Genomic DNA, 25,899 nt, shown 5'->3' with positions numbered 1-25,899 from the left:
AGAAACAAATATTTTCTAAATAAGATTTAAATAATATTTAAAAAATATTTCGTTTTGCTCTGAAATATTTGCTATTCATGAAAATTCAGATAATATGTTCTAAAGTTTGTTCACATTTATTAAAAATAATATATTAGTAACTCTTTGGGTGTTAAGGTTGTTATATATAGGTACAAAAAGTATTATGTAATAAGAAAATTATTAATAACTTATTTGTTTCATGCTAATTAAATATTAGAAACTAATATTTAAAAAATAATATTTACGAAATACTTGCTTTTGATCTGAAATATTTAGCAAACATATAAATATTTCCTAAATATGTATGTAATATTTTGTGCTATCTGGGGAGGCGCGCTGAAAAATATTTTTGAGTTTGTTTGTTAACCACATTTTTCGTATTTTCGCGTTTAAAAGACTTTAAACTAGGAATATGAAAAAATTGACTGTGTAGTCTTTGAGCGGCCGGATATTTTTTGAAGAATAACGTTTTTTGATAAAAAGCATAGTTTTCGAATCTTAAATAAGTAAAATTTTAAAAAATTAACAAAAAATCTTGAGGTTGACTGGTCAAAATGTCCCAATAAACCAATTAAACTGGGACTTCGAAATAAATTGAATTCTGTAGCTTTCGAGCGGCCGGACATTTTTTGAAGAATAACGTTCTTTGATAAAAAGCTTAGTTTTCAAATCTCAAATAAGTAAAATTTCAAAATTGGGGTGCTAAAAAATGCTTTTGGTTTCTTAGAAATCTACGTTTTTCGCATTTTCTCGAAACTCTTCTAAACTGGGACTTCCTCTATAAAAAAATTGGACCTAGTACTTTTTTGAAGAATAACATTTTTGATAAGAAATTATATAAGAAAAATAAATAAACATAAATAAAATTAAAAAATCGGCCTGGTCGGTCAGGAAAAACACATTTGTGCAGGTTCTTAAAGGGGATAAGCTTCCAGGCTTTAAGGAAAAAAAATCGGCACTGGTTTAGACACGAAAAACGCCATAAACATCACACAGGTTGATTAAAGCTTAAAGACAATTATTTTGACAAAAGAGAAAAAACAATTCCAAAGTGAAAGATACCAGACGGAATCAGATTTTTAAAAACTGGCACGCGAGCACAGAAATATAAAAAAATCCATTCTCCTATTCAAAAAATATTTGAAGAGCGCAAAGACACAGATTGCATCATCAGAAGAAACCAGAATCTAACCATCATCTTCATGAAATCTACACATTTCGATGAACAAGATTTGTATTCCCTTTTCAGCTTCAGTGTTTCAGTTGTTTCCAACATTCCAAGATAAAATTCAAAAACACCAATCTTGAGGGCAAACGTGCTTGGTAGCAAACACTTGGACTGAACACTTCCAAGATATTTGACTCTTAGTGTTGTAGCTGTAAGAAATATTGACGCATGACCTAAGATTATAAATAATAATACAATAAAATTGTTCAAACAGTCGACTGCAGTTCCAAAGAGTTAAGCTTTTAAAATTCAATACCCCAGTGTTTAAAGTTTTTTTACAAAAAAAATGTTGAGCAGCTAAATAGTTCTAATAAATGTAATTTAAATTAGGAAACGTTAGTTAAAAGAAGATACCTACGCCGTGCAGTGTTGCCGGCCACCGAACAGTTCATCGAAAAAGAAATTTCAGAAATTATCAAAAAAATCAGCTAAGGGCTGAGGAAAATGTTTTCAAATTCTAATTGAAATGACGAATTTTTGCAGCTAATTAACTGGGATACTCGCGAAGACTGATGCATATTTGATTGGTGTACAATATGTAGTTGTATAGAATAAAGTGAGTCCTTAACGTGCTGTGAATTGGTTAATAGAGATGTCTTTGTCAGGGTTAGTTAGTCTAGTTTTATTTTTTTTGATTAACAATCAACATTCGACTGACTGGCCCGTTATGTCAAAGGATAATTTTGTATGTTTTTTCCGTTAATAAAAAGTGTTTTTCACCGATTGACTTTTGGTTTTAATTCGTGCAAAACCACCTTCTAAACACAAAAAAAATATCCTTTCGAGAGTCAAATCTGGCATAATTGCTGGACTAGAGCCACTTAAGTACCCTGGCAAATCAATATTAGTCAAATGCTATTGATTTAGTTACTAAATAAAGCGGAACGACCTTTGAACCAACCATGTGGCCATTGTTTACCACTGATATTTTAATCTATTGTTTATGCGTCGGTTTAATCTATTCTTTATGTTTTTTCCGAATTTTTCCCACAATATTCCCGACTAATTGGCAATGGTTTTCGATATGCCAAGACGAACAGTTATCTGGCTATTTATGGATGTTATTAACACATTGTCACGACCGGAGCCTGAAATAATATCGTTGATTGGAAGATTTATTATTTAATATATTACATAACTTTTGCTAGTTTATTTCAACAAAAGCGTCGAGAATATTCGGGATAGGCGCGTGGGTAACTCATTGAATTTTTAGGAGTTGGCGCAGTGCTGCGCAAATGGTGCAAATGTTGATGACTTTTTTTAACCCCTTTTTCTTCTTTTTTGACAGTAATGGAGTCTTTTCAGTCAAAAACCACAAAATTTATTTTGCTACAAAATTCGCCCCATTCATCACTTTGCAGGGAACTTTAGAAAACCTTTTTTAGCTTCGAATTTATCTAAAAAACTAAATAATTTGATTTAGTTTTTTACCGAAAGTAATTCGGACTGTCTTAAAAAAAACGGCCAGAAAACAAAAGTTTACAAAAAATTATTGGGAAAATTCGCCGTCCTCATCGCTCTGAAGATTTCTAAATTGTCTTTAAATTTTCAGGTCACTCCAGTTTTAGCAAGGTTTCTATTTAGAAATTCTTTCTACGCAAAATCGCATTCTTTTTTAGTTTTACTTAAAATACGGGCAATATTCATGTATTGTCTGTGAAAAACTATAAGATACATTTTATTGGAACACTTAACCGCTTTGCAAAAAATTGGGGAAAACTTTGCAGCTTCGAATTATAGACAAAACCCTAATAATTATTTCTAGGTTTTTTTCCAAAAATATTTCCCCGAACTGAAAAAGCGAAAGTTTATAATCATTTATTGCAAAAACTCTTGGAAACTGGAGTTTCTTCGCTTTTAGGCAGTGTTGGGCAAAAATTGATTTTCATTAAAAAAATAAAAAAATCACTGATGTATTTAAATTAATCAAAAAAATCATGATTTTTTTTATTAATTTTTTTTTTATTTAAAATAATTATTTTTCATCGAGTTTTGACCCAAAACTTGAAAATTTTCGGGATTAGACCCAGTTAACACCTGGAAAGTTGTGTTTTTGAACCTGCGCTTTGAACTATGACGAACATTGTTTGGAAATGAAGAAATCCTCGACTTTGAAGCTCTACCTCAAAAGCTCTCACACCCTGAAACCAAATGGGGAATTTTCACTCTTTGAAACATTAAATCAAGATCATTTTTCAAGACTTGAAGCTGAATCAACGAAAAAACTAAAACTTTTTCTGGTAGTTCCAGAAAAACTGGCCTTAGAAAATGCGAGGAAACCATTTGAAGATGGATCGTCATCGACGTGACTTAGCCAGAAGGAAAAGTAAGAATTCTCAGAGACTCATCGAATGTCGCCTACACCTAACAGTACTTACGGATTTTACATAATTTTTACTTCATAGATTAGTCTGTTCCTAATAAAGTATATTTAAAGAATTGATGGCTTTTGAATCGAACCTGGAGGGCTTTTTAAGGCTTCCGCAATCTAGTTATTCTAACAGGATTACATTAATGGAATGATCAGTTGTGGACAAGGGCGCGGAAGATAAAGAGCCAATGCGAAAACGTGCCAAATTACACGCAAAATGGCTTGTTTCCAGTCTGAGGAAGCCAAAGAGCAGAAACGCATCAATGCGGAGATTGAAAAGCAGCTAAAACGGGACAAACGCGATGCTAGAAGAGAGCTGAAGCTTTTGCTCTTAGGTGAGTCTGAGAAATTTGTTTGGATATTAATACCTCAGTGTTGCTAGGTACTGGGGAGTCTGGAAAGTCCACCTTTATTAAGCAAATGCGGATTATACATGGAGCGGGATACTCGGATGAGGACAAGCGAAGCTTCATCAAGCTGGTGTTCCAGAACATCTTTATGGCGATGCAAAGCATGATCCGAGCGATGGACATGCTTAAGATCCAGTTTGGAGCACCATCCATTGAAGTATTCAGCTGAATATTTTCTCGCACTTAGTTTATTCTGGGCGGATTGCAGGAGAAGGCCGAACTAATCAAGGGCCTTGACTATGAGACAGTGACCACATTCGAAGCTCCATATTCGGACGCGATTAGCGACTTGTGGAATGATTCTGGAATACAGGAATGTTACGACCGGCGACGGGAGTATCAGCTTACAGACTCTGCTAAATAGTTTGTGGATTTTCCAGAGTAGACCATTTTCCTCCCAATACTCTGATTTTTTTAGTTATCTTGCTGATCTGGAGCGAATTCGATCAGCAGATTATCTGCCCACTGAGCAGGACATTTTAAGGGCCAGGGCCCCAACCACCGGCATCTTGGAGTATCCTTTCGACCTGGATAGCATAATTTTCAGGTAAATGAGCGCGTCGATTCTGGGCTAGTGAAGCCAAATAAAGTGCCTTCTTTGCCAGAATGGTGGACGTTGGAGGGCAAAGATCTGAGAGGAGGAAATGGATTCATTGCTTCGAAAATGTGACTTCCATCATATTTTTGGTGGCACTGAGCGAGTACGATCAAATCCTTTTTGAGTCCGAAAATGAGGTTTGTTCTTGCCTGCCTGGGAGCGACTGTTCCCATTCACTTGCTTCGTTCTAGAATCGCATGGAGGAGTCCAAGGCTCTATTTAAAACCATCATCACATACCCGTGGTTCCAAAACTCCTCCATCATTCTCTTCTTGAACAAGAAGGATCTGCTGGAGGAGAAAATCATGGTTTCCCACCTAGTGGATTATTTCCCGGATTTCGATGGTAATGTCACTCCCAAGAGAATGTTTCCGTTGTTCAGTTCAAGGTTTTTCCAGGTGCTAAACAGGACCATATTGCCGCTCGCGAATACATCTGCAAGCTGTACTTGCGTGAAAATCCCGATCCTGAACGCGCCTGCTACTCGCACTTTACTACAGCCACAGGTAGGTAAATCCGCTGGGTTTTTCTACAGCCCCCTAATGGCGTTTTGTGTTCTAACAGACACTGAAAACATCAAACTCGTGTTCTGCGCCGTCAAAGACACCATCATGCAGTCGGCTTTGAAAGAGTTCAACTTAGCTTAGTTAGTCATTAATGTGGACGGTTTTTTGTTAAATTGCAGCCAGGTTTACTGCTGAAAATGGTCAGGTTTACTGTGGAGTTATTGCGGTTTAGAAATTTATAATATTTAAGACTTATGATCATTTTCGGAAACGGTACGCAACACAAGTGGCGTTTATTTGTTTTTTTTTGGGCGATTTGGATTGGGACTTGTTAACTTTTCAATTTTTTGGGCGATTTTCTCGAAAGCTTGTTTCTTAAGAACCACTTGAGCCTCTTAAACGCTAAAAAAGCAGTCTGGAGAAGAAGCCTGAGTTAAACATGTGATCCTTCATAAACAATTTTTGAATTTTGAGTTTTTGTGCGTTTTTTCGTTTGTGCATCATGCTCTTTATGAACCACTTGAGGCTCCCGAATACGAACGTCATCAGTCGAAATAAGAAACTTTAGTTCTAATCGAATGGTTTTCATAATAAATTTTTTAAATTTCACCTTTTTTGTGCGCTTTTTCTTGTGTGCATGCTCTTCTAAAGCTCTTTTCTTAAGAACCACTTGAGGCTCTCGAATACGAACGTTAGAAGTCGAAATAAGAAGCTTTACTTAAAGCATCCTGTAGATTTAGTTCTATTCGATCCACTGGTTAATTCGTAATTAATTTTTGAAGTGTAACCTTTTTGTGTGCTTTTTCGTTTGTGCATCATGATCTAAAGCTCTTTTTTTAAGAACCACTTGGGGTTCTCGAATACGGACGCCAGCAGTCGAAAGAACAAGCTTTAGTTAAAGCATCGTGTGGATTTAGTTCTAATCGAGTCATTAATTTTTGCAATTGGATCCTTTCGGGCGCTTTTTTGTTTGTGCATCATGCTCTCTAAAACTCTTTTTTTAAGAACCACTTGAGGCTCTCGAATACGAACGTTAGAAGTCGAAATAAGAAGCTTTACTTAAAGCATCGTGAAGATTTAGTTCTATTCGATCCAATGGTTAATTTGTAATTAATTTTTGAAATTTAACCTTTTTTGTGTGTTTTCGTTTGGGCATCATGATCTTCTAAAGCTCCTTTTTTAAGAACCACGTGGGGCTCTCGAATACGAGCGTTAGCAGTCGAAAGAAGAAGCTTTAGTTAAAGTGTGGCGCCGATTTAGTTCTATTCGATCCAATGGTTAATTCATAATTAATTTTTGAAATTTGACCTTTTTTGGGCGCTTTTTCGTGTGTGCATCATGCTCTTCTAACGCTCTTTTCTTAAGAACCATTTGAGGCTACCGAATACGAACGTCAGCAGTCGAAAGAAGAAGCTTTAGTTAAAGCATCGTGTAGATTTAGTTCTATTCGATCCAATGGTTAATTCGTAATTAATTTTTGAAATTTAACCTTTTTGTGTGCTTTTTTGTTTGTGAATCATGATCTTCTAAAGCTCTTTTTTTTAGAACTACTTGGGGCTCTCGAATACGGATGCTAGCAGTCGAAAGAAGAAGCTTCAGTTAAAGCATGGTGTAAATTCAGTTCAATTTAATCCAATGGTTAATTCAAAATTAATTTTTGAAATTTGACCTTTTTTGCGCCCTTTTCTTTTGTAAGTGGATCATGCTTCATTTGAATCATCAAAAGGCTTCGTCCAGATCGAGGTTGTGACGATTTATTACAAAAGTGAATTTACAACAGACTATTGTCTATAATTATTACAATTTACCAGAAACTGGGTGTTTTAAAATTCAAGGGCCTACAGGTTGCTGCACGTTAAAGGTCGCTAACATTTTTTGCCCAATATATCTAATCACACGCTTCACTTTAGAGAAATGTTATTGAAGTTTCTTCCTTTGAGGCCCGTCCCATCAATTCTTTGGTGTGAACCCTAAATATAAACCAGGTTTCAGCTCGATATCTTACCAAAGTAATATTTGGATTACATACAAGAGAACTTTTTTATTTCTAATTAAATCCACCTAAAGAAACTGAACAGACAACGAAAGGTCACTTCACGTGCGTCACTAACTTCCCTGCAATATAAATGAGGTGAAATTGGTTCAATTATCGGGTAAAAATGAAATCCAACGGGAAAAGTATAGGGTTCTATTTATATTAGCTGCGTATTCGAGTAACAGCTAATCTAACGCTAAACAACCGTTTCCGCTCTACATGTATAATAAATTTATGTTCCACACACTGTATATACCTCTATATCTAGATCCATTGAGAGGGGAATATATCGGTAATAATCTAGCAAAACGCCTATAGATACCACTGAATTAACAATATTATTTAAATATAAAATCACATATACTTAAGTCTTTCATTGTACTTAAATAACGTCCTAATAAATCGAAAGACTAGTTCTCTGGTGCTTGCCCCAGATGAGAACTGGCTTATAAGATTTACCACAGTAAATGTAAAAGTGCCTTTCTGTGTGTTTTTCTTGTGGGGGAGAGAAAGGATTTGCTTAGAATTAACTGGCTAACATCTACATTTGCTAGGGGCAAAATTTCAGTCTAACAGCACTTATCGATAATATCATTACAGCTTACTTAAACTAATAGAGTAGACTTACCTTAGTTCAAATTGATTAAAGTAAAAACGTTTGTCTTTTGTCGCACGTCCTAATACAGCTTCCAGAAACAGAGAACATCGAGGAACCAATGACAAATTTACTAATTTTGTACTTAACGGAATATAGTGAATCTTCTCGCGACTCAAAATACTCTTCAAGTATGTTTGGTATGAAGGATGATTAATGATGAATTTCTACAGTTTCTAAAGTTAAAATTATAAATCCACAGGTCATACTGCTTCATCGGTCGGCAACACGATTGAGACCGATTTTCGCGGACCTTCCCTGTGAACTGGAACTGTTTCGAACTGGGAATCTACAAGTCTTTCTTGATCGGGAACGTTTACCATGTTTTGAGATCTGGAACAAAGTGATTTTTGGAGACAATCCAGAGCTAGATATCTTGATAGCACTGGCACCGTGAGCCAAATATGACTAATTTCACTCAACAGCTCGTCCTAATTAAAAATTCCTCACTTTCAATCCAAAGCTAGCAGCAACTTGACATTTGCTCCCTTATAGAAGACACTTCAAGCTAAAAACTCGCTGAAACTTGCACGGAAATCGCGGAAAATGTTGATTTGTACCTTCGCTGTAAATGATGGAAGGAAAACACATGCAAACTCAACTGCAAGCCCTGCTTCAAAAATTCCCCATTTTCAATCGAGAGTTGGTAGTAACTTGCACTCAAATTGTACAAAATTCTGATTTTCGCCAACCCTGTGAATGATGAAACAAAAATACATTCACGCTGAACTTCACGCACTCTTTCAAAAATGAGTACCTCTCAATCCACAGCTGGTAGCAACTGGAAATTCGCTCACCCTATAGAAGACACTTGAAGCTATAAGCCCTGAAACTTGCAGAGGAATCGGGCAAAATTCCGATTTTTCCTAACCCTGTAAAAATACGCTGAAAATGACCATTCATGCTCAACTGCACCACCTCCGTTAACATTTTCTCAGTTTTAATCCAGAGCTGGTAGCAACTGGAAATTCGCTCACCCTATAGAAGACACTAGAGGCCAAAAGCCCTGAAACTTGCAAACGAATCGTGCAAAATTCCGATTTTTGCTAACCCTGTAAAAAATACGCTGAAATGACCATTCACGCTCAACTGCACGACCTCCCTTAAAAGGTATTCACTTTCAGTCCAGAGTTGGTAGCAACTGGAAATTCGCGCAGCCTATAGAAGACACTTGAAGCTACAAGGTCTGAAACTTGCATACGATTTGTGCAAAATTCCGATTTTTGCTAACCCTGTAAATAATACGCTGAAAATGATCATTCACGCTCAACTGCACGACCTCCCTTAAAAAATCCTCACTTTCAATCCAGGGCTGGTAGCAACTGGAAATTTGCTCACCCTATAGAAGACACTTGAGGCTAAAAGCCCTGAAGCTTGCACAAGAATCGTGCAAAATTACGATTTTTGCTAACCCTGTAAATAATACGTTGAAAATGATCATTCACACTCAACTGCAGGACCTCCCTTAAAAATTCCTTACTTTCAATCCAGAGCTGGTAGCAACTGGAAATTCGCTCACCCGTTTAAAAACTCGAGAAAAATTAACTAAAATGATTCAGAAAACTCGCAAAAATAGTGGTCTTAACAAATTTTGAAACCTCTCCCAGCTCCACGAACACCGCACCAGCCTTACAGATAAAGACCCACCTTTCGAATGTCAACGGAGGAGTGGGCGTCCTGGACAGAGGAAAACTGGCCACCTCCCGTCCTACGTTTAGTGAGCGAATGGACCCGAATGTCTGTTCGGCGGGCGATTGTTGAGCTGTTGAGGTGGCCGTGATTCCTCCACTGCAACAAAGAAAAACTCCATTCTAGAATCAATTGGACAATGAAACCAATAAACACCTACATTGAGGGGCCGGTGTTGACCAAGAAGGGCAGCGGCGTGGGGCATTGGCTATGAGGCGAACTTGCTATTGAGCTTCTGGTGCTGGACACTTGACTGTGAGGACACTGAGGGGGACCGACGGCGATCGCCCCTGGTCCCCGCTTTCGCGGCCAGCAGAAGTTACATTTTCCGTTTCTTTCGATTATTTCTGGAAGAAAACCATCCATTACTAGACTGTTGCAAATCGATTTAGTTCTCTTACCTAAGGTTTTTGAGCTGGTTACAGGACTGAGGGGATAAAAGTCCCCGTGCAAGGGACAGTGGAATCCGACAGTTTGTTCCCTCCGACGTGCCCGACAGGACAGAACGCACAAGACGCAACTTGCGATGAGCATAAGAAGCCCGATTACCATACAGGCTGGTCCCAGAATGCGCGAATTCCCCGTAAAGGCGATTCGTTCTGCATAGTGGTCCGGTTCTTCGTCTACGCCGGGGCCTCTGTAAGATGCAGCTGGAACAAGAGCAGTGGTTGAATCGACCGTCCAATTATATGTGAAAAAACATCAACTCACCAGTTAGCACGCAGCCCACAAGCAAAAACAAAAAACCAAAAATCGGGAGGATAATTTGACAGTTGGCCGCCACCACAACTCCAGCCACCATCAGCCCGCCCTCAATTTTCTCAACGCGCAATCGCGACAAAGGAGCCGGGCACAAAAGACTGTTGCCTCTGCACGCTCCTTCGCCCTTCAGTCGGTCTGAGATCTCGTTAGGCCTGAAATCAAAGTCGCAGAGTAAAATATGCGCTCTCAACAAGGAAGTCAATGAGATTAAACTTATGCGAAACGTGTCACGTTTTCAATTAGCTGATTTCTAATTGCTCTTTATTCATTCTTCTCATTGTTCAATGATAATCATTTGCGCAGTAGAGATTCATCTAATAATGTACCGAAACATTAAAGTTCAGTGGATTTAGATCAGGGCACGGTGCAGGCTTAGATGTGTAAAGTTCAATGATTTGACTTTGGATTGAAACTTCACGTTTTTGCTATTCAAATCGGCGTCTACCGAATGCAAACCGCCACAATGCTGCTTTTGCCTGATTAATTCGTCCTTAAGTGATTAGCATGCCTCATATCCTATTCATCGATTATGGATAGGCATTTTCCATGACAAACAACCAACTAGGGCGTTCCATTGGTAATGGAGATTAAATAAAATGAAACCAATTTTGTACTGATGTTGCTGATTCATCGGTCGCTGTACATCTTGGAATAATCACTAAGTTATAATCACGTAATGCCACATTTGAATTGAAAGGTTCTTTAATGAGCGATTGTCGTCATCTACTTATCCTGGTTTCATTATTGAAAAGGCGCGCTCCTACGCAATCCAATAGCTAAACCATAATCCAACATGGTGGCCATCTATAAAAGGGATTCCGAAAATACATTGTCGATAAAATAAGGAATTTATATTTTATGGATACTGGCCGTTTTTGGGTTAAATGGAAACACGTTTTCCTTTAATTCTCTATTATTCATCCATTGGCAGAACCGGTAATTGTCGACCGAGCGGCGAATTAAATTCACAAAACTACCAGCTAATTTTCCCATAATGTCGTCAATTAATAATGGGCTTATTAAAGCTGGCCAATAAGTTCAAGGCTTAAACCGTTTCCATAGGCGAAAACCGAACCAATCAACTAAAGCCTGATAGAAATTCAATTTGAACGAAAAATTTCAATAGGTGGGTTTCATCCTTTGTCCAGAAGGTGTAAAAGTTTCCAGTTGCTAAATAGCGAAAAGCTGATCAGAATTTCGCATTAAGGTTGTTTAAGGCGTTTCCAGCTGCGGTTTTTTTTATTGCTGTGAAGCCCAAACTTCGAAACTTTTGAAAAATAAGCCGGTTCGCGAATTTCTAAAAAATTGAACGTTGTTCACGTCCACGTTGTTCCTTCACTGTTCCCTCATTGGTAGCACAAGTTTAGATGCTTCTGAAAAATCAACCCGATTTTTTATTTTTGTGAAAATTGGTCTGGTTGCAGCTTCATCCTCAATCTACATTAGGCAACAGTTTCACATTCGGTTGCTGATGTTCCGAATTTATTTAAAGCGTCTCCATCTACGTGTTTTTCTCTGCTATGGACCCCAAACTTGGAGACTTATGAATAATAAGCCGGTGCCCAAATTTCTACTAAATTTTCTCTCGTTGCAGTTTCGTCCTTTATCTACACTGTGTAAAAGTTTCATGTTACGACCTGTTCACATTTTCGCATTACGAATTTTTTTCGGCGTCTCGAAACTGCACGCTGTTCCTTCACTGTTCCCTCATCGGTAGCCCAAGTTTAGAGGCTTCTGAAAAATCAACCCGACTTTGGATTTATGTAAAAATTGGTCTTGTTGCTGCTTCATCCTCCATCTACATTGTGCAACAGTTTCAAATTGCTCCTTGTTGAGGTTTTAAAGCTGTGATTTTTTTTGCGCCAGTGAAAGCTGCAATATTTCACTATAATATGTTGAACCCTACCGGCGGAAACAATGCTTCAAACAAAAACAGTAAATAAAAAAAATCCTAGCTTAAGCCTCAATTATACATACAAACAACAATGACTTAACCGAGCCGCGCGGCACTCAGCCAGAACATTTCTGTTTTTTATAATCGCATGAACCCAAGAACCAGAACAAGAAACAGCATTTTCAATGTACTTTTTTTCGCGTTTCTGTTCAAAATACTTGCCGTAAACCGACTCCATCAGCCTTGAGCATTTCAGAAACACGAAGTAACGGTAATGAGGCCCGTACATTGCACTGTTTCAATGGCAAATATGAACTCTGTGGTCTATTTAACGGTGAACGATAAACGGCTAAAGTAAATGGACACTTCCTGCAAGCTATTTTTGCCGCGATTGAATTAGTGAGATGCGTTTTGAGGACACCGCCAGCCAATGCGAAAAACACTCAGGCTATTTTCAGGGCATTTTTCTAGAATTATTATTATCATTTTAATCCAAAAACAAACAGATTTGCGTCCAAGGAACGTTCCCCATGTGTTCATTGGATCTTTTAGCTTCTAGTCTCAATATTGAGACAGCAACCTGATGATTCCTATCAAGGCTACTCGTTAAAAGTGTTAAAACTAAGCCAAAAAAGTATATGAAGAAATGATAAATTGATTGGGGATGGCTGCATTATTAAAGGTGGCGAAACAAGGGGCGAAATTACGCCAGGCTAGGAACAATAATCGATTTTGCTAATGAAGGGAAGTTATTACCAAGAACCCTGCAAAAAAAACAGCATAATAGCTAGATTGTATATGTATATTTAAAAATACGCACGATTGCCATGAATATTCATGGAAAGCACAATTGAGGAAGGATTACGCAATGCGAAATGAAACCATGGAAAGCATAAAAAAAACTAGCAGAAAAGCATGAATTAGAAATGAAGGCGAAATTGTGGACAAATTTGGAAACATTGTGGATTTCTTGGAAAATCGCCGGCTATTTGGAAAGCAAAAACGAAACCAAAAAGAATTTAGGGTGCAGAGAATGAGAAAAATGTAAAAAAAACGAATAATGCGAAGCCTGACAAATAAAGCCAAAAGTTCTCTTGCCTCTAGTGAAGAATTGGGGTAATTCGAGTACAGATTTAAAGCCGATTAAGAGCGTTTTAAGGTATTTTGTTAATTTGGTAAATCGGGCATCAACTCTGCTAGTTAAGAGAAAAAATGTACATGGTTGCTCATGAGAGCATCAGTGCTAACTAAAGTCAAATGTTTTCTTGCCTTTAGCACAGCATAAAGATATAGTGCATTTAGCGCGCCTCTTTAAAAAATCCCACTTAACTCCGAAACCCAAAAACACAGCGGGATGCTGAGTATTCCACCGGATAGATGGATTAAAGACGCATAAAAAAGATTACGCTCAATGTTCCTCTAAAGTGTATCGTAAGAGACACTGGCGTTTTTGCGATTTTGAGTAATCGCCCATTCACTGCCGCTAAGAGAACCGTAGATATTTTTTGAGGGCAGACAAAAATCAGACAATATAAATCGGCCACTTCTTTGTTCGAAACCTCAATAATCTAACATTCTGCTTCGGCAGTTTTCTTGCCAGGTGGTACCCAGGCATGGATTTTGGGTTTGGTAGTGGAATAGGGCATAAATTGGGCAGGAGTTCCGGATAAATTCTCCGTAAAATCGGCCATCCACTTGTACTGAGGTCTGGATGGGTCGCAATCTGGCAGCAAGTCCGTCTTGTGATGCATCCAGCCAAACCATTCGGCAGGAATCTGGCTTCCATCGTATTCCAGAGCGTAGTAAGGAGCATATTCGATCCATCGATTACGACCGATGAAATAACTGTTGTTTTCAAAGTACTTGTTGCCGTATTTGTCCTCGCCGACGCAACATCCTGGCTTCAATCCATCCATCCTGTATAACTTGTAAAGGCAGGCTTTGATTCCGCCGTAGAATTTGATGGTTTTGAACAGTCGGGGCACGCAATCTAATCCGAAAAATTCAACGATTTTTGCCATTTTTTGACGTTAAATGATCCGAATCCATGTTAACAATCGCACCTATTTATTTGTTCAGGTAATTAGGAATTCGCTATCAATCAGGTATGGGATCACATGCGTCGGTTCGTTGTTAATGCTTTTACAATCTGGGCAGTAAATTATAAGTGTGCATTGTGTAAAAGTGGATTTTCTGAGGTTTTACGCCCGGTAATTGCAGCCATTGTCCATATTTTGCAATGTGAAATTCAATTGCGTTCGAAAGCTTCATGATGGTCAAGAGCGATAAATCGACGTTTCGTAAAACACGTGATTGTTTTTTACAAGTTTGGAATGTTTGGCTGAGAGCATGACTTTGTCTTAAAAGCCCAAACTATTCATAATCAAATCTCATTTCTCAAAAATGTTGCCTCTGTCTCCTTAAAGGTTAACATATTTTGATCAAATCTAATCAGAGAAAGAGAGTTTTTATGAATCTCTTTCGAAAAAGCCCTAATGATTGTTTAAATATTTTTAACTATTTCCGATATAGAAGCACTTAAACTGCGATTGTCCTGTAACATTGAGCATTTTTTCTTCCAACTTTTTAAAGGTTAGAATTTCTTGATAATGCAATATCAATAAACGGTAGCTTTTCCTCTCCTGTGTAGAAAATATTCGAACTATTTTTCAGACATTTTTCACCGTTTCTAAGATAGACGCTCTTAAGCTTCAACGGACAATTAAAGTGTTCAAATTTGCTTCTAGCTTTGTCAAGGTTAGAATTTTCTTATAAAAATATTCACCAGAAGGCAGGTTTTGAGATGCTCTATGGAAAAGGTCGTAATGATTATTCGGACATTTGGAACCGTTTCCGAAATAAACTCGACAGACAAACTTAAACTTCGACAGACACGTAAAACTGTACAATTTTGGCTCTAGCTTTTTAAAGGTTAGAATTTTCTGATAAAGCCGATTCCCGAAAATACAGGTCTGGAGATGCTCTATCGAAAAAGTCCTAATGATTATTCAGACATTTCGAAGACAATTCTCAGGACGGGCTATCGAAAAATCTTAAAGATTGACTTAATATTTCCAGACGTTTCTGAAATATGGGCTTATAACCCGTAAATTTCGACATTTTTGTTCCTATCTCCTTAGAGGTTAGAAATTTCTGATAAAATCACAATCATAAAATACAGTTCTCAGCACGGGCTATTGAAAAGTCTTAACGACTGATTGTATATTTTCAACTGTTTCGGAGATACTTATAGGATTGTAGACGGAAAATGTAGATATTTTTGCTTCTTACCTTCTTCTTTGCTTGCTTCTAAGAGTTTATACATTTTTTATAGAACCAAAATAATAAAGGAAAGTTCGAAGAACCGGCATAAACTGATAAAACGCAACTCCTAAAGCGGGCTATCTAAAATGTGATTACGACAAAATGGATATTTTCAATAGTTTCGGAGATATGAGATTTTTGAACCTTCAGACAATGGGGCGAAGATGAGCGGTAAAATGCTTTCTGAAAATTTCGGCGTTTCAGTTTTAGTCGACAGTCCACCGTTCTGTTGCCGAAATTTTGCACTTTACCAGACTAAACTCAATCATTTCTTTTTTTTCTAAACTCGATTTTTTCTAAATTCGATTTTTTCTAAATTGCGGCCGATTGGTTACACCCGAAACGAAGCTTTAAAACATCCGGGAACCGTTCAAAGTAGATTTTTTAATAATAAAATGAGTTATTAAAATAGAGTTTCGCCTTGAAACTATTGCGAGTCTTTATTAAAATAGTGTTAATTGCAGTCATCCGAGTTGTGAGAGAGTCATCAACATTATTTTTAAAACTACACGAAATCAGCCGGGCGCCGTTACGCTTTCGAAATCCCCGAATTCCATATTACTAATTTTGAGAGCTTTCCAGAAAATAATGAAAAAAAATGTTTTTATAGCCGCTCTCTCTAGTTCTCCGGAAATACTGACAGCAAACTATTCAACGTTAAGTACACTATTTCGAGAATTGTAGGATTATAAAAATTAAAAACTGTATTTTTAACAGTAGTTCCTAACAGATTAAAGTTGCAGAAAACGATCAGTATGTTTGCATCAGCGCGAGATTTCACTTTTTCAAACAGTTTTACCTTGTTCAACTGATCCATATTCTATACTTAAGTGCTAACATCTAGACTAATTCGATCGAGTGGGTTGCAACAGCTCATTGTTCTACCTCAATGACCTACTAATTAAGAGGAGTTATCTCTATGGCCCCGGATTCATGACCGACTCATTGTTGAAAATTAGGCCAAAATTGACAAAATAAACACGATGTTGTGAACCTTTAGAACAAAAGTGATTTAAACTTTCTAAACAGGCGCTCTTGGAAAATGAGGGAGTTTGGCTAACGCCCCTGCGAGCTCCGGTTTCAACTTTCCCGGGGAAAAAGTTGGAAACCATAAAAATCTGGTTGGGACACTATAATATAGAAAGTACTGCTGCAGAAGGTTTTGTAAATGACACCGGCCCATTGAAAGCGGAATCAGGAGCGCAGCTGATTAAGGACGCAATCTGAAACTTCGCTACCGAAGGAAAAAATGCAACTGCAAGTAAACCCTCCAGAGCAAAAAAGCTTCAACAAATTTTAGACAGACAGGAAAAAAGGCCGTAAAAGCCACACATACCATGCATGTTTAATCGTGCCAGCTTCCAGTTGGGGCGCGTTTTCTTTATCTTTGCCACGGCTCGTAGACATGACCGTCATAGCTGGGGCTTAATGGACAATGTCGCACTTGATAATGAAATTCACGTAATACTGATGTTAACAGAACATCACTTAGAAGTGGATAAACCGACGACAATGCGAAAAACCGCACGTCCAGCCGCGTGTTCGATTGCAGGAAACTGGCTCTCTGAACTGCAGGTTTAGAGGTAGGCCTGGCCTGTCTCCTGCCGGTACGATGTGCGCTATATTACGACGCAAAATCTAAATCACCTGAACGAAAGAAAGCCTCGAGATCGAGAAACTACCGTTAATAAATATTAATCCTGCACTATCGCCGAATGGATTATGGCGAAGAAAGTCGATAAACAACTGGTGTTTCTTAGAGTGCATTAACACTGGCTGAAGAAGGGCACTTTCGCCATCAACTGAACAATGTTTTTTCAATGTTGTCCTCTCGATTAATTTAGTGGCCAACGGCCAGAAACTTATCTAACCCAAATGCATCGTTTCGTCACTTGCCAGATATAAACATGTCCTAAGTTGCACTGAAACTGAATTGATTCAGTAGCTTTCCAACTTTCCCCCAAACCATGCAAGAGGATGTTTTACAAAAGCATCTGCATAGTAAAACCGCCCATTAAATGGCAAATAATGGACGAAATCTTCGAGATGAACAAAGTCCTGTGCCTGTTTGTTATAGCCAAGTCTTTTCATAAGTTTCTAAAAGACCTTTGAAACTCTTGAAACAGTAGTACTGGTAAGTGTTGGCTTTTTGGGGAAACTTTGCGCTGAAAACAAACTCAGTTCCCGTACAGATAGATAGTACTCAGATGTTTCCTTTAATCAATAGATACGAATCTGCGTTCCCAATCTATTTGTTAAAGAGCTTTTTTAGTTCTCTAGAGTCCTCAAATCTGAATTAATTGAAAATTTGGGCTCCTTTTAAGTGGTTTTTGAGGTTTTATAGACTCAAACACCATATATATGCATACTAAAGACGTACTGAGACCGCAAAGTATTACTTGAGCTCGAAAAACTTCAAAAAGTGTTGAAAATCTGTTTTGCTTACTTTTTACCAGATTTAGACACATATCGGCAATAATTAATCTACAATGCATCCTTTTCCTTGGCTAAAACCTTCAAAAGCTTTACAGAAACAGAAAAACGACTGTGTTCTCGAACTCAAAACCCCCATTAATGCTCGGTTTATGATAATTCCTCCTTAACCATGGTGTATTTCAGCTGCAGCTGAATGGGAAGAATGAGACAAAAACGAAACATCACATAATAGGCTGGAATCCAAAGCCCATTCAATGTATTTAAGTCTTGCAATAAATTTCCTTTAGCAAAACGCGTTTGGTTAATCTACATCTTTGCCTCACCAGTGCGTTTCTGATATCCTTTCCTTCTAACCCCTGACCCTGAAAGCTCCCCTTAAACCTTTAACTCGTAAAAACCTTGAAATTGCCCCGATAGGTAAAACATGGCCTTGTCAAGGTCCTGGAAGCATAAATTAAACTCCTGGACAATTCTTAGAGGGTTTCGAGGCCACAAACAAAAAACAAAGGCCTAGAGCTGGGACAAAGTCTAAAAGGGCCCAACTGAAAAACTTACCCGAGTAAGACAAAAACGGGCATTGTAGGAGCCCTTTGGTAAGCACATATTACACTTTCAACCCAAGTTCACGCCGAGTAGTTTACAACAGCACTTTTTTAGCAAAAAAACCTAAATTTTCACATTTACACCGGGTCATAACCTATAAAACTGACATTTTGTTTACATTTGTCTGCCTTCGGTATTGTCAAACTTGGCAAATTTTCCCAGGTTTTTACAAAAATGTTGACTTTTTTGCGCTTTCTTGATATTCATGCGTTCTTTTCCAAAGCAATAAACCGAAGTTAAAAATAAACAGCACTGGTTGATTCGAGTTGAAGTAAGACGGCTAATGTTAACAGATAAACTGGATAGGGCAAGTAAGTCAAATAAACTCAAATCCATGAGACGTGGCAACATTACCGACGCCACCAAAGTCAAACGGGGTTTCACAGCAAACTCCTGACATAGTTGTCAAAAATTTTCAAATTTAAAACGAGTTTTTGTCCCAAAAAATCGGTGTTGATCAGTAAAAACACTTGCGCGGGAGGAAAATAAGTTGTTTAAGTTCTTCTGGAGTGAAGTAGTGCATAAACTGCAGTTTGCACTTAATTATGTTACCGAAGGATCTTTAGCTTCCAGTCGCAGAAAACCGGGTAACAAGTTCTCGTAAGTAAAGGAAAAACTCTTTATCGCGCCTTCTAGCGTTAAATTAGTGAATAAGACATCAAACGTGCGGACCTAACTGGGCATAAGAGGGCCTCCTTTTTTGAGGTTATGGTGCTGCTAGCGCTCCCACTGAAATTGCCACTAATTAATGCACATTGTCAGTGCATGCAGTCACATGTGACTCATAAAATCGCTTTGGACTTCGTCCCGAGGAAACTAAATATTAGGAGGAAACTAAAAGTACTTACATTAAGGGGCATTAACCCAACCAAGGGAGACGAATTACAGCAGCATCCATAACACAATGATCCATTTCTCTGTCAGCCTCAAAACACATATCCGAATAGGGTCATTGAACTAAACATTCAGACAAAATGGACAATCATGTTGCAGGCAGGAAAACAGCAGTAATCCTGGGGCTTTGGATGTATGAGCCTGAATAAAAGGGCGTTCTAAATCGCCATTTTCAAGGCTTCAAGGTTCCAACCAGTACCGATTGGAACAAAGGAACAGTCTGATCGTGCACTAAACACTTTTGAGATGGTTCGTCAACATAGTCCCATGAAACCCTTTGGGATTAGCCGCTGGTACTCATTAGGATTTTTACACGGTTATATTACAAAGGCCACAATACACATAACATGGAGGAGATCCTCGGGGGATCTATAATAAAAGATTAATCGTAGGACTTGCGCGCTTCGGCCCGAGCCAGCCGGAGAAGAGTGTTCAATGGTTCAATAATCTTCCGTGGGAAAAGAGAGAAAGCGTTCTTCGTATGTATCCCCTGCTCATAATCTGGGCTTTTTCATTGCGCATCAAATCGCTAAGAAAATTTGAAATAAAGCTCCTAAAGAGTTTCTACATCGTTTATTTTTACAGCTGAAAAGTATGTATTTACACGCGTTTCTTGTCTTCCGCTGTTTCTTCTACTGGCTGCTCTGCCTGCACTTCACCAGCTTCATTTTCGACTGTTTTGTCCGGGGTTTCTGCGGCTTGATCGTCTGGTTGATCCTGCAAATATTGCGGAAACCAAAAACAGGCGTAAGCCAACTTGAGGAACAACCAAACTAGGAAAGCCAACAGTAAATACGAACATGACGAAGACAGCATTTTCCACACGTTGACGACCACTTTTTGGTGCTTCATAATGGGAAATGTATCGAACGATTGAGGTGAATATGAGGAGAAGACATAGCAACAACACTTACAACACGTTTCATATTATTATCAATAACTGTGCCAAGTGATGGTTTATTTGTTACCTCCGCGGCCTGGGAACGGAATTTTTTCAGACAAGCCGTCACCTCGTCTAAGTTCTCCACGTAGCCCATGCTTTTCTTCCTCTGCTCCACCTCGAGCTGTTCTTGCATCCGCTTCAAACTGTCTTCAACCACGTGCAAGTTCGAGTACATTTGCTGTTTGCCCTTCATGAAGCGGGTAAAAATCCACATGGAGAACAACAGGCAAAAGCTAACCCAAACTCCCAGTCCCACAGTTATGGAAGTCTCGGTTTTATCGCTCATCGTGCTGAACTAAAGCCAGCTTAGGAATATCCCGATATTGTGGAAATAATGTCGATAGTTCTCAATTATTTATCTTAAACCCCCTGGTGGTTCGATTGCGCTATGGAAAAACGAGCTGTGGGTTTTATGGAAAAATGCTGATTCGTTATTAAGTATTAAGGCGCTCTTTGTGGCAAAATTAACTCTGGACTGAAGAAAATCACTACGCCTTGATATTTACTAAGCTGAAAAAATCATGATTTTGTGTGATTTCTGTGAAATATTGAGCAGCTTTAGTCAGGTGTTTTCTAAAGATGGTTAAACTTTCAAGCCGCTAACTACTTTAGATAACTTTTTCTATGGTGAGAGCGAAGTTGGATGAAAAAAATCCATTTTGAGAGGGATATTTACAAAGCTTGCAAAAGTCAGGATTCTCGGCGAATCTTCTGAAGCTTTTAGCGTCTTTAGAGTCAAGTTTTCTTCTAGATGGTAAAAATTTCAAGTGGTTAACTGGTTTACTTTAAAAGTTGCGAATTTTTTGAAGAATAGAGCGCAGTTGTTGGATACCATCAATTTTTCCCATTATTGACTATGCTGGTGAAAATCAGCATCCTGTGCGACTTATTTAAAACTTTCAGCATCTTTAGAGTCAAGTGTTCTTGTTCAAGTTGGCCTGTTCGTGTCCAAGAGCGTCATCCGCCAAAAAACTCCATTTTGTAAGCTGACAAAAATTAAGATCCTGGTGATTTATATGAAACTTTCAGCACCTTTGGAGTCACTTTTTTAAGTGGCTCAGTTTCAAGTTAATAGCGCTGAGCAGAAGGTCAGAAACACTAAAGGAAATGCATTTAAGTGGCAAATTAAAAATTAAACCAATGGGCAACAATATATATTTAACAAACTAAATAAAAATGTGAAACTTAATGTAAAGTTAACCCGGAAAACTTAGTGACTAGTACTGATGGATATCACCTTAAGCCCCCTAATAATCAAGGGCTTTTAATGGAATGAACAATCTGTATCATCAGTCTGTTGCACGATCAAGTACCCAAGCCCGTTTGTTGATTGCGGTAAAGTATAATTGGAATTATGAAATATTTTGAAGACACTCTCTGATCTGGATCCAGCTTTGCAACCCCTGAAACCGAAAGCAGTGTTAAACAGGGGTGAACGAATCTTCCAAACTAGTTTACCTTCTTAGCGGTCTTCAACTGCAAAAATGCGTAGTTGCTTAGCGTTTCCCGTAAATCTGCCACTCGCTGCTTTTGGAACCGCTCGTAATCGGCAAATGACTTAATGGTAAATTCGCTGCAAATAGTTTGATCAGTATTCGTTGAAATTTTCTAGTTCCCACTACAGCTTACTTGAGACTATCTCTGTGATTATCGGCCGCGACAGTTCCGTCCTGAATCTGCTGATCAAGTTCGCTGACTTTCAACTCGCGAACTTCATCAGTGTCCACGCTACCGAACAGCCGTGACATGATCCCCAATTTTCCCTGTTGCACCTTTGAACGCTCAGTGTTCTTGTTGGCAATGTTCTCTTCAGAATCCTCCAGTTTCAGCTGCAAGACTTCGCGATTCTTGCAAACGTTCTGTACAGACTGGGCGTAGAACAAGTATTCCTTTAACTGGTCGGCCAGCAGTTCTTCATCCTCCAGTGCTGAGTCTATGGAGGAAGCTAACGAATCCAAGTAGTGGCCGGTTTTCTGAAGAGCATCGCCCATTTCCTTCTCATTCGCGCTCCACTCGCTGAACACTCGGCCATAATTCGCGTGTAGTTTATGGACGGCATACTCTTTTTCAGCTACCCGGCATCTGGCCTTTAGTAGACTACTCAGCGCCGCGTGCAGTTCGACATTTGCGTCTTTAATCGCCTCAAAATGGGCGTTGTTTCTCTTCAGTCTAATTGAAACGCTGAGCGAGCGCAGCTTGCTCTCAACCAACTGCATGTAGCCTGAAAATATGTACGATTATTCCCTTAACTTTAAGTCTGAGTGGAAGCTTCAAACTGAACTGAACTGACCATTAGCTTTGTAGGATTCCCGCCAACCCTCCTCGTTTTGCAAAAACTCCAAAAAGTGTTTGTCCCAGCTAAGTAAAGGATGCGAAGCCACTCGAAGCAGGAAGTTTTCCAAGCCGGCTCGTCGACGATCAATGAAATTGGGATCAAAAGTGTCGTTTGAGATTTTCTGCCATCCAAACATCACCTGCTTCTCAGGCAGCGGGGGTAGAACAATATACGGGTAACTAATCTCCAAGTAGCTACGCAATTGCTCAAATTCCGTATATCTTCGCCATATAGTGGAATGCGCGCACAGCATGTGTTCAAAGGATGGATTCAGCAATCTTAAACAATTAATTAATGATTGATGGAATCCAGGTCCCAGCCAGCTGAAGGCACTCACTTGGTTTCAATTAAGTATACGGTATAGTGTTCTCGGATGTTCAGCGCCCCATTATTGCGTTTTTCCGACTCACATACTGAAATATCTATGCAATTGATTAGCAGTTCCTGCAAAAGGACAAACAATGTTTCGGATGTGGCAAATCGTTCAAGTAGCTGCAAACAGCAACTAGGGCAGGGTTTACATACCTCTGGCTTCAATAGGCCTGGGTTTTCGCTGCCTTGGGGCGTCTCTTCCTCATCTTGCATTCTGCTTTAAGGAACAAAATTGCGGTGGTAGCTTAGAGAAAATAAAATAGTTTACTTACTCTATGGGTGGCAGTTGCCTAAAGCGCTGCTCAATATTGATATATGCAACTGTTGCAGAATATTAACTGTTTTTTAGGTTTCTAAACAATTTGTTTTGTTATGTTCCAGCTGATGACCACAGAACTTACCCAAGGGGGATATTTTGTGCTGATGACACACTGATGACACTAGACTAGAAGTGACAATCAACAAAGTTGGGGTTGATTGCACTGGCATTCTTCTCTGTTTGTCAAAGATGCTAGCAACAGTGGGCGTAACCACAGGCAAAATAAAGTAAGTTTTACTAGTATAACTTATTTTATATTATAAATTGAAATAATATTATCTACATATATTTATATATTACTTTGTATAATTTTATACAATATTGCAAATTATAAATAGCATAATTTTTATATTTTCTATGGACCTAACTAGAACATTTAAGTTATATACGGAGCGGCCTTACACAATGTATCCGTTTTTAACCCAATAAATCTGACACTGACAATGAAAATGTCCAAATAAACGACAGGAAAATTGAAAATACAGTACACAGACTACATACTATTAAGTATATATTAACAGATACAGTAAAACTGAACCATTTTCTTCAACAAAATCTATTGAAATAGCTTGCGACAAACACAACAGTGCTTAAAGCCAAGTTGGTGCAGTTGCCATCAGCAACTTTAGGAGGTTTTGCTTAAAACAGTGAGTGTGAAAATGCATCCAAAAATGAACCAACCTCCCAATAGTTGACCTGTTATAGCCATTCCAGCAAAATGGGGCACCCCTTGAACGAAAACAACAGCTCCTATGACTTGTACTTGCAGGAAATTGAGGGCATTGATGATTACTGGGGCCCCACTTTCAGGTGCCTGCCTTCAGTCTTCTGTTACTAACCCACTGATTTTTCGTTTCCCATCGATTTCCCAGATCAATTTTTGATAACAATGAGCATCAGGACTTCAAAAGGAAGCTGGAGGAGCGAATCAAGCACCATGACAAGGATATTGAGCGATTGTGCAACGTGTACTACCAGGGCTTCATTGAATCGGTGACTGAACTCTTGGAAGTCAAGTCCCAGTCAAAGAACCTGAATGTGAGTGAGGCTGCTGTGTTGAGAGTTTGGGCTTAAGGCAGCTGGGGATTGTGTGTTTTAGAACCAAGTGGTTGACTTGGATAAAAAGTTGCACACCTCGTTTCAAGCCCTATCCAAGTCGGGAACTGAGCTGCTTCAAGCCAGAAAGGTCCAGAGCAACATCGCTTTGGTGATCAGTCAGGTGAATTTATCTCTACCAGTTTTCGTGTCCTATTCAAAATTGCAGAAGCAAATCGCAGAGAAACGGTGCTAATTTTCAGCAGTTCAGAATCAACTTGGAGGAGCTAAACGTTTTATTTCCAGATATTATCCAGCGTTGAAAACTCTGGAAGAATTGGAACATGTCCATCTGCCGCATGTGGCCAACTACAGGTTTTCTAATCAATTGCATCAGAAAATTCCAAAGTACCGCGACAAAATCGAGGCAGCATCGATGACTGATTTGAAGGATTTCCTGGAAAACATCAGGAAGTTTTCACCGAAGGTTGGGGAAGTTGCCATGCGGCATACTAGCGAGCAATTGGCTAGCGATCCTACAGTGGTCGGCAGGAAAAAGAAACGAACGTTTGGTAATTTCGGTTAGACGGTAATAGAAGCGCGTGAAGTCAATATTGAAACTTGTAGAATCGAGTGGGAAGTATTCCGACGAAGACCTAAGCGCCCAAGAGTTAATCGATTTTTCTCCCATCTACCGGGGTCTGCACATTGCGGATGTTTTGGGCAAAGTTTCCACCTTTGAAGTGTATTATAGATCGGAACGGACCAAGCAGGCTAGATTAGTCTTGCAGCCCCCAACTAACATGGTAGGTAAATACCCCATGTAGATGAGCCTGTTTGGAAACTCTTTATCTTTCCCTTGCAGCATGAATCAGAGGACAGTTACCGCAACTATATTTATGCGGTTTTGGGATTTTTTATTCTGGAAGACCATGTGTTGAACACTGGCCGTGGGCTGATTACCAAATCCTTTTTGAACGATATGTGGTCGGTTGCTTTGTCCAAAATTGCCACCTCTTTGCAAACTCATTCGGTAAGATTTTTTCCATCAGTTTATATTGTAACGGAAATGGCCTGGGGTACTCACGTTTGGAATGGGGGATCGAAATTCATGGTGTTTCAGTAAATGGGAGCCCCATTTGGGCCCCATTTACTGTCAAATATGACACTGACAAGCGGGAAGCTTCGCACCTGTTCTGGAGATTTCTAGAACTATCTGGAATACCTGGAGAAAAGGATATAAGCGACGACGAGAACCAGACGGGGGAAGTGAAGTGACAGGAGCGACCAAGTGCAGAAGAAGTTAAACCCGCGAGTCGGAAACGCGTGTTTTCCGTGTGTTATTGTTATCGTTTGTGAAGTTGACATTAACTTTAGAAGTTAGTTTGTTCCTGTTCCGTAGTTAAAGTTGTACCGAGTGGAATAAAAGTTGTAACCAGAAGAAAGAATTGGATACTCGGCCATCCACG

At 38.9% G+C, this 25,899-nt stretch overlaps 7 protein-coding genes and 2 long non-coding RNA genes across 18 annotated transcripts in view; 5 read left to right on the top strand and 4 right to left on the bottom strand.

The window, feature by feature from the left end:
* The window catches only part of LOC109540698 (monocarboxylate transporter 10), a 12,714-nt gene extending 9,026 nt beyond the window's left edge, over positions 1-3,688 (top strand). Inside the window, exon 3 of one of the 2 annotated variants that reach the window (XM_019909144.2) lies at positions 3,494-3,688. In XM_019909144.2, the coding sequence (XP_019764703.2) occupies positions 3,494-3,558 (65 nt within the window). In that variant the 3' untranslated portion in view covers positions 3,559-3,688. Of the gene's footprint in view, positions 1-1,270; positions 1,977-3,493 lie in introns of those variants that run through there. The other variant, XM_019909145.2, reaches the window with a different exon arrangement.
* Positions 3,689-3,764: 76 nt separating this feature from the next.
* Positions 3,765-7,532, top strand: LOC109540700 (G protein alpha q subunit). Its single transcript, XM_019909152.2, has 8 exons — positions 3,765-3,955; positions 4,003-4,187; positions 4,239-4,393; positions 4,449-4,577; positions 4,636-4,765; positions 4,820-4,973; positions 5,027-5,134; positions 5,193-7,532. The coding sequence occupies exons 1-8, from the start codon at positions 3,838-3,840 to the stop codon at positions 5,273-5,275; spliced, it is 1,062 nt and encodes a 353-aa protein (XP_019764711.1). The 5' UTR covers positions 3,765-3,837; the 3' UTR covers positions 5,276-7,532.
* On the bottom strand, positions 7,309-19,814 carry LOC109540701. 3 transcript variants are annotated; one of them, XM_019909155.2, is made up of 6 exons: positions 19,381-19,814; positions 10,225-10,427; positions 9,915-10,163; positions 9,674-9,860; positions 9,472-9,612; positions 7,309-8,157 (listed from the first exon to the last, which is right to left on the bottom strand). In XM_019909155.2, coding segments are annotated over exons 1-6 (912 nt in total). In that variant the 5' UTR covers positions 19,383-19,814; the 3' UTR covers positions 7,309-8,027. The 3 variants fall into 3 exon arrangements, with proteins under 3 accessions (XP_019764714.1, XP_019764713.1, XP_019764712.1); XM_019909154.2 differs by lacking the exon at positions 19,381-19,814 and adding an exon at positions 18,485-18,639; XM_019909153.1 differs by lacking the exon at positions 19,381-19,814 and adding an exon at positions 16,830-17,143.
* On the bottom strand, positions 13,702-14,250 carry LOC109540702 (probable NADH dehydrogenase [ubiquinone] 1 alpha subcomplex subunit 12). Its single transcript, XM_019909156.2, has one exon. It carries the CDS (start codon positions 14,188-14,190, stop codon positions 13,738-13,740), a length of 453 nt encoding a protein of 150 aa, XP_019764715.1. The 5' UTR covers positions 14,191-14,250; the 3' UTR covers positions 13,702-13,737.
* Positions 17,225-18,221, top strand: LOC109540704. Its single transcript, XR_002172230.2, has 2 exons — positions 17,225-17,627; positions 18,113-18,221. It is a non-coding gene; the product is annotated as an uncharacterized LOC109540704 (long non-coding RNA).
* LOC125503822 lies at positions 18,731-19,989 on the top strand. The gene is made up of 2 exons (XR_007281082.1): positions 18,731-19,132; positions 19,526-19,989. It is a non-coding gene; the product is annotated as an uncharacterized LOC125503822 (long non-coding RNA).
* Positions 19,985-20,743, bottom strand: LOC109540703. Its single transcript, XM_019909157.2, has 2 exons — positions 20,395-20,743; positions 19,985-20,143 (listed from the first exon to the last, which is right to left on the bottom strand). Exons 1-2 carry the CDS (start codon positions 20,653-20,655, stop codon positions 20,027-20,029), a joined length of 378 nt encoding a protein of 125 aa, XP_019764716.1. The 5' UTR covers positions 20,656-20,743; the 3' UTR covers positions 19,985-20,026.
* Positions 20,744-21,507: 764 nt separating this feature from the next.
* On the bottom strand, positions 21,508-23,543 carry LOC109540699 (sorting nexin-4). Of its 5 annotated transcripts, none has more exons than XM_048664726.1 (7): positions 23,478-23,543; positions 23,230-23,320; positions 23,042-23,148; positions 22,660-22,982; positions 21,999-22,590; positions 21,828-21,942; positions 21,508-21,772 (listed from the first exon to the last, which is right to left on the bottom strand). In XM_048664726.1, exons 2-7 carry the CDS (start codon positions 23,287-23,289, stop codon positions 21,722-21,724), a joined length of 1,248 nt encoding a protein of 415 aa, XP_048520683.1. In that variant the 5' UTR covers positions 23,290-23,320; positions 23,478-23,543; the 3' UTR covers positions 21,508-21,721. The 5 variants fall into 5 exon arrangements, with proteins under 5 accessions (XP_048520683.1, XP_048520693.1, XP_019764708.2 ...); XM_048664736.1 differs by having other exon boundaries at positions 23,230-23,293; positions 23,478-23,539; XM_019909149.2 differs by having other exon boundaries at positions 23,230-23,290; positions 23,478-23,529.
* Positions 23,531-25,899, top strand: part of LOC109540689 (exocyst complex component 6-like) — a 7,836-nt gene continuing 5,467 nt past the window's right edge. Inside the window, exons 1-8 of one of the 3 annotated variants that reach the window (XM_048664695.1) lie at positions 23,531-23,622; positions 23,964-24,042; positions 24,101-24,205; positions 24,268-24,433; positions 24,495-24,679; positions 24,737-25,002; positions 25,058-25,236; positions 25,296-25,463. In XM_048664695.1, coding sequence (XP_048520652.1) covers positions 24,114-24,205; positions 24,268-24,433; positions 24,495-24,679; positions 24,737-25,002; positions 25,058-25,236; positions 25,296-25,463 — 1,056 coding nt within the window. In that variant the 5' untranslated portion in view covers positions 23,531-23,622; positions 23,964-24,042; positions 24,101-24,113. Of the gene's footprint in view, positions 23,623-23,794; positions 24,043-24,086; positions 24,206-24,267; positions 24,434-24,494; positions 24,680-24,736; positions 25,003-25,057; positions 25,237-25,295; positions 25,464-25,899 lie in introns of those variants that run through there. The other 2 variants (XM_048664688.1, XM_048664685.1) reach the window with 2 other exon arrangements.

This window comes from Dendroctonus ponderosae, unplaced genomic scaffold (assembly GCF_020466585.1).
Source record: "Dendroctonus ponderosae isolate FM_Combo_2020 unplaced genomic scaffold, Dpon_F_20191213v2 Dpon_F_20191213_1, whole genome shotgun sequence".
In the NCBI taxonomy this organism is placed as follows: domain Eukaryota; kingdom Metazoa; phylum Arthropoda; class Insecta; order Coleoptera; family Curculionidae; genus Dendroctonus; species Dendroctonus ponderosae.
The sequence above is the reverse complement of the archived record's forward strand: the minus strand, read 5'-3'. Positions and strand labels throughout refer to the sequence as shown.